Consider the following 14,459-nt stretch of genomic DNA (forward strand, 5'->3'; position numbering starts at 1 on the left):
TGGCAAATATGGTCCTTAATACTGTGATGGTTTTTTCCGTGGTGGTGGAGGACATCTTTATTACCTCCGGCCACTTGGAGTGTGCATCAACTGCGATTAAGAACATTGAGTCCATAAATGGACCAGCAAAGTCGATGTGCACCCTTTGCCAGGGAGATGAGGGCCACTCCCATGGATGTAGAGGGGCCTGTGGCGGAGCATTTTGGACCTTCTGGCATCCTAGGCAGCTCTTGGTCATGTCTTCGATGTCTCCATCGATACCTGGCCACCATACAAACGCCCTAGCTAGGTTCTTCATTTTCACCCCACCCAGATGCCCCTCGTGAAGCTCCTTTAGCACTTTATCCTGGAGTTTGGGTGGAATCACCACTCTGGATCCACACATCAAGGTTCCTCGGCACACTGACAGCTGTTCTCTTCTTTGCGAGAATGCTGGCAACAGTGGTTCGCCATGTGCTGGCCATCCCTTGTTAAATCGTAGACCCGTGAGAGAGTAGGGTCATTTCTTGTCTCCCTTTCAATGGCAGAATTTGTCACCGGTAGATATTCCACTATGGTAGAGTGGAATATCTCTACTGGGTCTACTGTAGGTGCCTCTTCTATCGTTGGCAACGGTAGGCGTGATAAACCGTCAGCATTCCCATGCTGTTTTGACCCTTTGTATTCAATGTTGTATTGGTGTGCCCCTAGAAAAAGGGACCACCTCTGTAGTCTTTTTGCCGTCATAATGGGGACACCTTTTTTAGGGTTGAATATGGAGATGAGGGGTTGATGGTCAGTCAGCAAGGTAAATTTTTGTCCGTGTAGGTAATGGTTGAATTTCTTCACTCCCCATACCAGGCTGAGTGCTTCCCTGTCTATCTGGGCATAGTTACGCTCAGCTGAGTTCAATGAGCGTGACGCAAAAGCTATCGGCCGTTCCGAGCCATCAGGGAATCTATGGGACAATACCGCTCCTATGCCGTAAGGGGATGCATCGCACAACAGTCTGATTGGTAGTGATGGGTTGTAATGAGCCAAAATTTTCTCGGATGTGATTAAGTCTTTACATTTATGGAAGGCATGTTTACAGTCTTCGTTCCATTTCCAAATCACTCCTGTCTGTAGAAGATCATTAAGAGGGTGTAGAATAGTTGATAAGTTCGGTAAAAATTTATGATAGTAATTTATTAATCCCAGGAATGACCTTAATTGTGAAACATTTTCAGGTGCTGGGGCTTTTATAACTGCTTCAATTTTTTCAGGTGACTTATGCAACCCTTCCTTATTAATTATGTGGCCACAATATGATATCTGATTTTGGAAAAATTCGCACTTGGGGCGATTTGCTCGTAGGCCCCGTCCTTTCAGCCTAGTGAGCACCTGCTCCAAATTGGCAAGGTGCTCGTTGTCGTTTTCTCCTGTTATAAGGATGTCGTCTAGGTAGCATTGAGTCCCCGGAATCCCTTGCAGGACTTGCTCCATAGCTCTTTGCTAGATAGCTGGAGCTGATGCTATTCCAAAAACCAGTCGATTGTACTGGTACAGGCCTTTGTGTGTGTTTATTGTGAGATACTTTTTAGAGGTCTCCTCAACCTCCATCTGTAGATATGCCTGTGCCAAGTCAATTTTTGTGAAACGTTTCCCTCCGGATAGTGAGGCGAAAATATCTTCTATCCTCAGAAGAGGATACTGTACCGTGTGAAGGACCGGGTTTACAGTCACCTTAAAGTCTCCACAGATGCGAATTTTTTTTCTGTTCCTCAGAGTTATTTTTCAATGTTTTTTTCATGACTGGAACGATGGGTGTTGCCCATTCGCTCCAATCTATTTTGGATAATACGCCTGCCTTTTCCAAATTCTTCAGCTCTGCCTCGACTGCCGGACGTATTGCGTATGGCACCGGTCTTGCCTTAAAACATTTTGGAATTGCTGTATCTTCCACTTTTATTGAGGCGGTGATGCCTTTCAAGGTTCCTAGTTTCTCTTGAAACACTTCTTTGGCGTTGGCCAAGATGTCTTTTAATCGTTCAGGTATGATGTCATCATTGTTTTTTTCCTTACTGGTCACCGTCAGTGCCTGAATGGAGTGCCAGTCTAAACGTATCTTCCTTATCCATTCACGTCCCAACAACGGTGGACCACCATCTTGTAGAATGTATAAATACAACTTTTGTATTTCTTTGCCGTTGTATACCACAGGCACCCTTATTTTTCCTTTGGGGTAGACTTTCTGCCCCGTATATGTTTTTAAGATAATGGATGTGTCTTTTAGAGGTATATGCGAAAATAGCCTCTCGTAATCTCGTCGATTTATTACGGTTAGAGCTGATCCTGTATCTAGCTCCATTTTAACTGGGGACCCTGCTATTGTGAGGGTAACCCAAATGGTTTGGTAATCCTCTTTGGCAAGTACATTATGTAATTTGAGACAGCTTAGTCTCTTGTTTCCGGAGTCGCTATCGCTATTCTGGTCTTCGGAGCTATTGTCCGTCATCATTTGTACCTTCCTGTACTTTTCTTTATTGATTTTTTGTTTTCTGTCAGTGGATTTATTTTGTCCAGATTGGCATACCCGTGCAATGTGTCCAATCTTACCACATTGCCTGCATGCTTTGCCCTTGAACCAGCAGTCCCTCTGGTTATGGGTGGATCTGCCGCAGCGATAACATCTTCCGAACTCGTGTCATTTTATGGGTGCCGAAGTCCTGTGTCTCTTGTTGTATCTCTGCAGCTCCTTTTGCTGCTGCTTCGTATGATACAGCCATACTGAAAGCTTTGTCCAATGTTAAATCTTTTTCAGAAAGCAGTCTTTTTTGTGTTCCTTCACTTAAGAGACTGCAAACAAATTTGTCTCGAAGATAATCCGATAGTTCTGCTCCGAATTGGCAGTACTTTGATAGCTTTCTTAATTCGGTTAGGTAATCAGCGTTACTTTCATTCTTGTGTTGATTTCTCTTGAAGAACTTGAATCGTTCCGCTATCAGCAGCGGTGTTGGGTTTAAATGCTCCTGCAGGGTATCAACAATTTCTTTAAAAGTCTTGTCCTTTGGTTTGGCTGGAGTGATTAAATTTCGTAACAGCCCGTATGTCTTCGCGCCCATTAAGTTCAGAAGTACTGAAGCTTTTTTTTTATCTGTTATTCCATTTGCAGTGCAATAAACCTCTACTCTTTCCACGTATGTGGTCCAATCTTCTATTTCGCCATCAAAAGCCTCAATATTACCAGATTTAGGCATTTCAGAAAAGATATGGCGCTTCCCGCGCTTTTTTTTTCTCTCTGTAGCAACGATATGGCGCTTCCGCGCTTTCCCGCCGCTGCTACCGATAACAACGCTGTTTTACTGTGGTTTCCATTTATTCACTGTTGGAGACTCGTTCCCGACGGAGGTCTAAACGCTGACCTGCTTGCCGCGCCGGCCGTCTCTCGAGTGCACCCTCCCAGTCCGTTATTACTTGCCTTCGATTTTGCTGCCTGTCTCAGCTGTAGAGCCCGCCGCTGGAGCTCCAGCCTGACGCCCAGGAAGGATTAGCGCAGTACCTGTCACCAGCTTGGCCAGCTGGTGAAACCACAGTTTCTCTTACTTCCTTGAGTCTTCTGGACGCTGGAGGAATCGATGTCCTTGAGGTGCTGCCGAATTGCAGGTAAGTCCGTTTCCACTTCGTCGCCACTGTCGTGTCCGTGTGTAGATAAAGACACTGAAGACAGGAGTTGGTTCATAGGTATTTACTAAGCAAGTCTGGGGGGGGTTTCTAAAGGATATACACAATACACAGGCTTATATAGCCCAAGTGGCAATTACCGGCATTACGCACACCTGGGGCTCTTAAAGGCACATACACCATAATTGCTCTTAAAGGCACATACACCACAGTCCGCGTCTACAGGAGAGCCTGGAGGCATGTCGCCAGCAAGCTGTCAGCCAACAGCGACGTCCCCAGGACCGGTGCCCAATGCCGCAAAAAGTTAAATGACCTCACACGCATTGTCAGGGTGAGTACCCTTTCCAGTGACCTCCTCATCCTTGCATGTGCACCTCACATTATGGGCAAAGGGACCTGAAAGCTCTAATGGCCAGCCTTCATCCAGCAGCTATGGGACAGACATGAGCATCAATTGCACATTCTGCACTTAACACACTGGCCAAGCTATTCCACCATGGGAGGCAGTGCACACCAGATCATGGCGACACACTGGCCAGGCTATTCCACCATGGGAGGCATTGCACACCAGATCATGGCGACACACTGGCCAGGCTATTCCACCATGGGAGGCAGTGCACACAAGATCACGGCGACACACTGTACTTAGAGGCCGTCCTTTCTCTTGCAGGCCAAGCTGGCAAATAATCACAAGAGCCGGACTGCGACCGGGGGAGGCCGACCCCATATCCAGCCACTCACCGACCTGCAACATCGTGTGGAGCGCCTCATGGGTGGCCGGGTGATTGGGCCCGTTGCATGTGGAGATGCCGACCCTGTTCTGGGCAGCAATGGTAAGGACATCACCTTTTGCACCTCTCTCGTCCCACTTGCGCATCAGATCTACATCCTTTGCCACTGTCCGACCAATGCGCTGAATGCCACCACTCATGCATCCCGCACTGACGCCCTCTCCTCACTCTAAAGCTACTCTTGTGCCTTCCTGCTTTCAGATGGTCAAGAGGAGGTCCCTCAACTTGCCAGTGACAGACCCTCCGAGGAGGAGCAGGAGGAGGAGCAAGAGGAAGGTGGCCCATCAGGGGAACCCTCAGCCGCGGCCACCCAGGCCAATGTAGGGGACACGTCTTCCCTGGAGGGCAGCGTGGCGGAAGTGTCGAAGGGGAGGGGAGCTCCTGGGACCTGCGTGCTGCAGAAAGGCGGGAGGGGGGTGGAAGCTCAGCGGCCTTCTCCCCAGAGGGGGTGCGTCGGAGGGGAGTCAAATTGCTGGGCCCAGCGGCCTCCAGCAACGCAGGAAGGGTCGGCCAGCTCGGCGGCCTTCTCCCCAGAGGGAGAGTCCAGCCTCCAGTCAGGAGATGCTCTTCGCCGAGGAGATGGAACGCCTCGAAGACTTGTCCGCGGACTCGGAGCGCCGGCACATGGAGCTCATGGCGGCAGTGGCACGGTTGCCTGAGTCCATCGATTCCCTCTCTCGGAGTGTGGCCGAGTTCGGGCCCTTAGAGGCCACCAGTCGGGCGGAATACTGGGCAGATCTGTCAGCGACTGGCCAGGTGATCAGTGGTGCCGTCCAGTCACTGGCTGCTCTGCTGCGGTCAGTGAACAGGTCAACACGGGCACTCACTGCTGCCACACTCGCTGTGTCAGCCAGGCATCGCCAGGGCACCCGGCGCGCTGCAGCAGCACAGCGGTCTGTCCCTCGGCAGATTGGTGCGCATGCTGCAGTGCTGGCCCGGGCGAGTGCCAGTGTCTCAGGCGACCAGCGAGCGCCTGCCATCCGCCAGCTTGCCGCCATTCCTCCAGCCGCCACTGCCACTCCCCCAGTGGAGCTGCCAGGAGCTGCTGCAGCAAATGATGCTGGCCAGCCACAGCTGCAGCAATCAACAGCCGGCCGCTTGACGGCCAGACCTCGACTAGGCCGACCCCCAAGGGCATCTGCCGTCACAACATGTACCCCTCAGGAGCCTGCCCCCAGCCTTGCAGCAGCCAATGGCCTTACTTTGAGGCGGAGCAGCAGGGCGGGCAGGGGCCACCCAAAGATGGCCAAGGCATCGCCCTAGCGGGCCAAATAGTCGAATGTGTGGCCATTTGTGTTTGTTTCTTGAGGCCGAGAATTGGATGTTTGTTTTCTGAGGCCGAGAATTGGATGTTTGTTATTTGAAGGCCGAGGATGTGATGTTTGTTTTTTACGAAGGCCGAGGATGACGGCCATTTTAGTTGCACTGTTTTGTTAATCCTCTCCAGGTTGTGGGAGCGAGTAATGTGTTTGCGTGTTTTTTGGGGGTTTCGTCTGTTTTTGGTTTTCATGTGGGAAGGGCCCTGAGTTTGTACAATAAAGCATTTTATTTATTCACATTGTCCATGTTTGATCTTTGAAGTGTTTGTTGCCTTAACCGGCTGAGGGCTTGCGGAGCGGCTGCAATCATGTTCTATCATTGGCACAAGCCATTCCCTGTCGGGGCCTAGAAGTGACGTTCAATAAGCCGCCGACGGGCGGCCCTTGGACCTTGTGCGTCCCTCCTGGGCTGGTACTCCTCGTCCTTGTCGTCCTCATGTTCCTCCTCCTGAGGTGGTGGTCCAACGTGAGGTGGCAGTGCCTGAGTCCTGCGGATAGCCAGGTTGTGCAGCATGCAGCAAATGACGACGAATTGGGAGACTCGATCCTGCGAATACTGGAGGGCTCCCCCGGAGCGATCGAGACAGCGGAACCGTTGCTTGAGGACGCCGATTGTTTGTTCAATGAGGTTCCTCGTCGCTTGATGGCTCTCGTTGTATGCCTCTTCAGCAGGGGTCGTGGGCGCGCGGAGCGAGGTCATGAGCCAGGTACACAAAGGATAGCCTTTGTCCCCGCTAAGCCATCCTCTTGGGGGAGGCTGTGCCTGGAACATGTCAGCCACAGTTGTCTGTCGCAGGATAAAGGCATCGTGGCTGCTGCCTGGAAAGCGGGCATTGACAGCTAGGATGCGCTGCCTGTGGTCACACACCAGCTGTACATTGAGGGAATGGTAGCCCTTCCGGTTGCGGTAATCCTCGGCATGCTCAAGAGGTGCCCGCAAAGCCACATACGTGCAGTCAATGGCACCCTGCACCATGGGGAAGCCCGCTATTCTTGCAAACCCCACTGCACGTTGCTGCTGCTTGTCCAGGGTCATGGGGAAGGAGATGAATTGATGTCTCCTTCTGAAAAGGGCTTCGGTCACCTGGTGGATGCAGCAATGCACGGCGAACTGGGAGATGTTAGCGATGTCCCCAGTAGCGGATTGGAAGGAGCCGGAGGCATAGAAGTTGAGAGCCACCGTCACCTTCACTGCCACCGACAGAGACGTCCTGCGCATCAGCTGTGGCTGCAGATCTCTCTGAAGCAGCCGGCAGATGTCTGCAACCACCTCCCTTCGGAATCGCAGCCTCCTAACACACATCGCGGCAGACATGGTCAGATAGGAGGACTGCTGGCGGTATACCCTGCGTGGGTAAGGCCTCAGTTGGCGACGCCTGTTGCCCCCTCTACGTCTAGCCAGGGCTGCCACTCTCTCACGGCGTCTGTAAGCCCTTCTGGCATAAGGCTGAAATTCAGCGTTGCCACCCAATGCAGCCCCCATTATATGCTGGCAAACACTGAGCTCTGAATGAAGGCTAAGATAATTGGTAAGCTCTGGCCTGAGCCAAAAATACCTGTCCAAGTGTTGGTCCAAACCAGTAAACTCTCCTCCTTGGTCTCTGTCCAAAAAACCGTTGCACAAGAGTGAATGCTGCAAAATGGCTGGCCTTTATACTGCTGGGTAAGTGCCCTTTAATTTGCACTCCCCGCGGCCCGGCTGGCCTGTGTACTGTTCCACTTCACAGTCACTCGGGCCGCCCGGCGCACAATGGGCCGGCGCGAGTGAAGTTCCGGTTTGGGGCACACAAAGGACGTTGCACTATTAAATGACGTCATGATCTGCGCGCGCAGCAGGGCGCACGCAAAGACTTTGCGCCGGTGCTAAATGTGTCCTGAAGTTGGGGAGAGGCGCAGATCGCGCTGCGCCCGGGCGATAAGCGCCTAGCGCTCAAGATCTACTCCTCCTAAGGCGCTAACGGCTGGCGCGCCCAACTGAATTTCTAGGCCATATTCTTTTGAATTCAGAAGAATGAGAGGGGATCTCATTGAAGCATACAAAATTATTACAGGGCTTGATAGGGTGGATGCTGGGAGAATGTTTCCCTTGGTCTAGAACCAGGGGCCACAGCCTCAGGATAAAAGGGTAGGCCTTTCAGGACTGAGATGAGAAGAAATTTCTTCACACAGAGGGTGGTGAATCTTCGGAATTCTCTACCCCAGAGGGCTGTGGAGGCTCAGTCATTGGGTTTATTCAAAACAGAAGTCGATAGATTTTTGACCAGTAAGGGCATCAAGGGATATGGCGATAGGGCTGGTGAATGGAGTTGAGGCAGAAGATCAGCCATGATCTCATTGAATGGCGGAGCAGGCTCGAAGGGCCGAATGGCCGACTCCTGCTCCTATTTCTTATGTTCTTATAAATACCAGTCTATCTTTCTTTCTTATTGTGTCCAATTCTGGGCACCGCACTTTAGGAAGGCTGTGAAGGCCTTAGAGAGGCTGCAGAAAAGATTGACTGGAATGGTACCAGGAATGAGGGACTTCAGTTATGTGGAGAGACTGGAGAAGCTGGAGTTGTTCTCCTTAGAGCAGAGAAGGTTGAGAGGAGATTTGATGGAGGTGTTCAAAATCGTGAGGTGCTCTGGACAGAGTAGAATGAGGGAAACAGTTCCCATTGATGGAAGGCTCGAGAACCAGAGGACACAGGTTTAAGGTGATTGTCAGAAGGTCCAAAGGCTCCTCACAGCTTACTGTCCCACCTAGCTTTGTATCATCAGCAAACTTGGATACATTACACTCGGTCCCTTCATCCTGGTCATTAATATAGATTGTAAATAGCTGAGGCCCCAACACTGATCCACGCGGCACCCCACTAGATACAGCCTGCCAACCTGAAAAGATCTGTTTATCCCTGCTCTCTGTTTTCAGTCCGTTAACCAATCCTCTATCCATGCTACTATATTACCCCCAACCCCAGGAGCCCTAATCTTGTATTAATTATGTGGCACCTTATCGAAAGCGTTTTGGAAATCCAAATATACTACATCCACTGGTTCCACTCTATCTACCCTGCTAGTTACATCCTCAAAAAACTCAAATAAATTTGTCAAACACGATTTCCTTTTCAAAAAACCATGTTGACTCTGCCTAATCATGTTATTTTTTTTAATTCATTGATGGGATGTGGGCGTCGCTGGCTGGCTAGGCCTGCATTTAGTGCCCATCCCTAATTGCCCTTGAGAAGAGGGTGGTGAGCCGCCTTCTTGAACCGCTGCAGTCCATATGGTGTAGGTACACCCACAATGCTGTTAGGGAGGGAGTTCCAGGATTTTGGCCCAGCAACAGTGAAGGAACAGCGATACAGGTCCAAGTCAGGATGGTGTGTGGCTTGGAGGGGAACTTGTAGGTGGTGATGTTCCCATGCGTTTGCTGCCCTTGTCCTTCTAAGTGGTAGAGGTCACGGGTTTGGAAGGTGCTGTTGAAGGAGCTTTGGCGAGTTGCTGCAGTGCATCTTGTAGATGGTACACACTGCAGCCACAGTGCGCCGGTGGTGGAGGGAGTGCCAATCAAGCGGGCTGCTTTATCCTGAATGGTGTTGGGTTTCTTGAGTGTTGGTGGAGCTGCACTCATCCAGGCAAGTGGAGAGTATTCCATCACACTCCTGACTTGTGCCTTGTAGATGGTGGAAAGGCTTTGGGAGTCAGGAGGTGGGACACCAGCCTCTGGCCTGCTCTTGTAGCCACAGTATTTATATGGCTGGTCCAGTTCAGTTTCTGATCAATGCTAACCCCCAGGATGTTGATAGTGGGGGATTCAGTGATGGTAATGCCATTGAATGTCAAGGGGAGATGGTTAGAGTCTCGCTTGTTGGAGATGGTCATTGCCTGGCACTTATGTGCTGTGAATGATTTATGATTTTCTAAGTGACTTGATACCACTTCCTTAACAATGGATTCCAGCAATTTCCCGATGACTGATGTAGCTTTCAAAGGCTCTTATAATAATGTGTCCGTGACTACACAAACCACTCTGGGTCCAGGTATATTGTGTATCAGTAAAACAGTCCGTGACTACACAAATCACTCTGGGTACATGTATATTGTGTATCAGTAAAACAGGTTTATTAAGCATTAAACATCCGGTACAAAGAAGTAGTACTTAACAAGAAGATAATCACAGTCTGTTCGTTCAAACCCCGGCGTTCCTTCCGAGTGAGCGCGGCGCAAGTCTCCTGATGTATCTTGCTGTGTTCCGTTGACCCATGTGCGCTTCCTTGGGATCTTGCTGTGTTCTGTTGACCGAAGCTCCTGTCAATCTCTGGTTACACGGTGCGCTGCTTTCGATGTTCAAAACCTGTACCTTTATACCCCTTTTCCCTCTCGTTTTCCCTACATGGCAGTAATTAACCCTCTAACATCTGGTAAAAAGTCTTGCTCCCTCGTTACCCATCTTATGACCTTGTTTGATCCTTCTGACTTTCTCCCTGCATAACAAAGTACCCTTATCTCAGATGTTCACTTTTCACAGAACACTTCCTAGGATGTTGACAAAACAGTCTGTCCATCCAATAGCTGGACCAATGAAGGATGTCTCCAACTCTTATCTATCTCTCTAGTTTTTATCTCTTTAAGCAGAATATTGCTGAATTCCTCGTCTCCATAAACTTAGCACAACATTCCATTACTTCAGTAATTTTAAACAGGTTTTTAGTCAGGTTGGCATAATCCCATCCTGCTTTGCTCTCAGCCATTCTCCATTTTATACAGGCTTTTAGGATCTTAACATACAGTTTCACATATTATAGTTATATTAGAATGGTTATCGAATCTTAATAATGTTTACTAAATCCTACAGGTACATCCTATCCTACATATCCCGACCTTGAGGGCGAGGCATTTGCCGACCCCTCAAAACTAAAATCTTACATATGGATTATTTTTCTTCCGTTTGTGTAACTCTAACACGTTCTGGGCTGTGATCATATTTAAATGTGATTGGGCATTGGACTTTAGGTGTTTCAGGTAGCAGGTGTAGAATAGTAAGCACATCATTACTACAAGTTGGGATATGACCAGTACATGGGAAATTATCCTAATCCAATGAGGAATTTCCATGTTTGTCCCTATGTTGTCTTATTCGTCCTAACAATTTTTGACTCCCTACCTTGTGACATTTGTGTTTAACTGGGTAGATCTTAAACAAACTTCTGATCTTACATAGTTCAAAGTTTTACTACATGGGTTACATATCTCAAATACAAAATCATTACAAGTTGGAGAACCAGAGCGTGTGAAATAATACGAGCCTAAGGGCATGCTGATGTATTAAGCCCAATATCCCACCAGTGTGTGTTCCTTATGCTTTCAATTTCAATATCTATTCTCCAGTTGTCTTGCTCCAAAACATAAAAAATGCTTTAGGGAGGAGTTCAGTCGTATCATGAGCTCACTGAAACCCTCAACCAATAGGGGAATGTCGGGTCTGAATTGTGCCACATAACTGTGCAGCTCGTACTTAAAAACGTGTTGGTTGATGGGACAGGTCCTGTTAGACCCGTAAAGCATGGTAGTTGTGGTGGTAGTGACACAGGAGGCACCACCAAAATCACCTCATACTGGATTCGTACTGGTTTTTCCCACGCTCTGTTACCTACAAAACACGATTATTACAGTCACAGTTAAATTCAGTCTTACAATCATTTCAAGCGACATTACAGTTTCACATCTACTTCCTGATCTTCCAAGTCGAGATCCTTTCTCCCTTCCGTTTTTCAAAATAGCGGCCACGGGATCTTTTACACCCACCTGAGAGGGCAGACGGGGCCTTGGTTTAACGCCGCATCCGAAAGATGGCGCCTCTGACAGAGCAGCTCTCCCTCAGTATTGCCCTGGAGTGTCAGCCTAGATTACATTCTCAAGTCTCCAGAGTGGGACTCAAACCCACGACCTTCTGACTCTAGAGGTGAGAGTATCACCCACTGAGCCGAGGCTGATCCCTCTTAAACTCCAGCCTAGTTACTGGGGTTATTATCAGCATCTTCAAACCGCGCCCTGCCCCCCCGACCCTGTAATTGCCATTATTAACACAGAACAGTCCTTCATGTGATTAACAGCAGAATGGGACCAGTGCGCTCAGGTGTGAACTCGCTGGTGTCTCAGCAGGTCAGATGAACTGGTGAATCCCTTTTCACACGCTGAGCAGGGGAACGGCATCTTCCCAGTGTGAGTGCGCTGGTGTTTCAGAAGATCGGATGAGCGCGTAAACCTCTTCCCGCAGTGAGAGCAGCTGAACGGCCTCTCCCCGGTGTGGATGCGTCGATGCATCTCCAGGCCCTTGGAGCATTTGAAACTCTTGTCGCAGTCGGAACATTTAAACGGCCTCTCGTCAGTGTGAACCAGCTGGTGTTCCCGCAGAGAGTCGGAACGTGTGAATCCTTTCCCGCACTCGGAGCAGGTGAACGGCCTCTCGTCAGCGTGAACTCGCTGGTGCAGCCGCAGAGAGGTGAGACGAGTGAATCCTTTCCCGCACTCGGAGCAGGAGAACGGCCTCTCGTCAGTGTGAACCAGCTGGTGTATCAGCAGAGCGGAGGGACGAGTGAAACCTTTCCCGCACTCGGAGCAGGTGAACGGCCACTCGTCAGTGTGAACTCGCTGGTGTTCCCGCAGAGAGGAGGGACAAGTGAATCCTTTCCCGCACTCGGAGCAGGTGAACGGCCTCTCGTCAGTGTGAACTCGCTGGTGCAGCCGCAGAGAGGAGGGACGAGTGAATCCTTTCCCGCACTCGGAGCAGGAGAACGGCCTCTCGTCAGTGTGAACCTGCTGGTGTTCCCGCAGAGAGGTGAGACGAGTGAATCCTTTCCCGCACTCGGAGCAGGAGAACGGCCTCTCGTCAGTGTGAACCAGCTGGTGTCTCAGCAGAGCGGAGGAGAGAGTGAATCCTTTCCCACACACAGAGCAGGTGAACGGCCTCTCCCCAGTGTGAACTCGCTGGTGTGTCAGCAGGTTGGAGGAGAGAGTGAATCCCTTCCCGCACATGGAGCAGGTGAACGGTCTCTCCCCGGTGTGAACTCGCTGGTGCTGTATCAGTTCGCTGGAACTTCTGAAGCCCTTCTCGCAGTCGGAGCACTGAAAAGGTCTCTCATCAGTGTGAACACGCTCGTGTATCAACCGGTGGCAAGAGTGGTTAAACCTCTTTTCACAGTGAGAACAGGCGAACGGCTTCTCCCCGGTGTGAACTCGCCGGTGTCTCAGCAGGGCGGATTGTTGAGTGAATCCCTTCCCGCACACGGAGCAGGTGAATTGCCTCTCCCCGGTGTGCACTCGCTGGTGTACCCGCAGGGAGCCTGAATGCGTGAATCCCTTCCCACACACGGAGCAGGTGAACGGCCATTTCACGGAATGACTGCGTTGATGAGTCTCCAGCTCGGAAAGGCAACTGAATCCCTTCCCGCATTCCCGACATTTGCACAGGCTCTCCTCGCTTTGGTTACAGTTGTGCCTCCCCAGGCTGCACCTTCGGCTGAATCCACGTCCACACACAAGACACGTGTGCAGTTTGCCTGCAGTCTGATTGCTGCTTTCCGCTTCCATATGTCGATGATATTCAGGTCCTGATGAATCGAGTGACTGTCAGATCGTCGTGTGAAGTTTGTGTTAAGCTGCCCGTCTGTAATTCCTCCCCTTGCAAGAGACAGTAAAAGAGGTTTATATAAGTAATTAATGTAACTACAGGAGAGAAAATAAAGAAAGACCCTGGCCTTTATACAGCACCTTTCACGACCAACGGTTTTACAGCCAATGAAGTACTTTTTGAAGTGTAGTCGCTGTTGTAATGTGGGAAACACTGCAGCCAATTTGCATGCTAAATAATGGCCAGGACACCGGGGATAACTATCCTGCCCTTCTTCGAAATAATGGGATCTTTTATGTCCACCTGAACGTCTCTTCCGAAAGACGGCCCTCCAACAGTGCGGCGCTCCCTTAGTACTGTCCCTCCGACAGTGCGGCGCTCCCTCAGTACTGCCCCTCCGACAGTGCGGCGCTTCCTCAGTACCACCCCTCCGACAGTGTATCACTCCCTCAGTACAGCCCCTCCGACACTGCGGCACTCCCTCAGTACAGCCCCTCCGACAGTGCGGCGCTCCCTCAGTACTGCCCCGCCGACAGTGCGGCGCTCCCTGAGTACTGCCCCTCCGACAGTGCGGCGCTCCCTCAGTACTGCCGCTCCGACAGCGCGGCGCTTCCTCAGTACTGCCCCTCCGACAATCCGGCGCTCCTTCAGTACTGACCCTCCCACAGTGCTCCGCTCTCTCAGTACTGCCCCTCCGAAAGTGCAGCGCTCCCTCAGTACTGCCCCTGTGACAGTGCGGCGCTCCTTCGACACTGCCCCAGAACGTCAGCCTAGGTTTATATGCTCGAGTCCCTGGAGTGGGGCCTTTGAACCCACAACTTTCTGACTGAGAGACGAGGGTGCTCCCAACGGAGCCACGGGCTGGTTCTCAAGATGTTTCACATCCTTGCTAAAGTGCAGTGGCTGGGGGAATTGTCACAATCCCTTTAATCAGAAAAACACACGAGGGGGGAGGGAGTCCCTTTAAATGTGGAGGGGGGCGGGTGTCCCTTTAAATGTGGAGGGGGGCGGGTGTCCCTTTAAATGTGGAGGGGGTGGGTGTGTGGAGGGGGTGGGTGTCCCTTTAAATGTGGAGAGGCAGGGCCGCGCATGCTCA

The 14,459-nt window shown here is 50.6% G+C and overlaps 1 protein-coding gene across 1 annotated transcript; it reads right to left on the reverse strand.

Annotated features, from left to right (window-relative positions):
* Nucleotides 1–9,833: 9,833 nt before the first annotated feature.
* Nucleotides 9,834–13,395, reverse strand: LOC147093442 (uncharacterized). Its single transcript, XM_085974333.1, has one exon. It carries the CDS (start codon nucleotides 13,321–13,323, stop codon nucleotides 11,866–11,868), a length of 1,458 nt encoding a protein of 485 aa, XP_085830459.1. The 5' UTR covers nucleotides 13,324–13,395; the 3' UTR covers nucleotides 9,834–11,865.
* Between the last annotated feature and the right edge of the window lie 1,064 nt (nucleotides 13,396–14,459).

The sequence above is a fragment of the Somniosus microcephalus genome, unplaced genomic scaffold (assembly GCF_052327205.1).
Source record: "Somniosus microcephalus isolate GS21.2 unplaced genomic scaffold, FLI_Smic_1.0 unresolved_chr1, whole genome shotgun sequence".
Taxonomy (NCBI): Eukaryota; Metazoa; Chordata; class Chondrichthyes; order Squaliformes; family Somniosidae; genus Somniosus; species Somniosus microcephalus.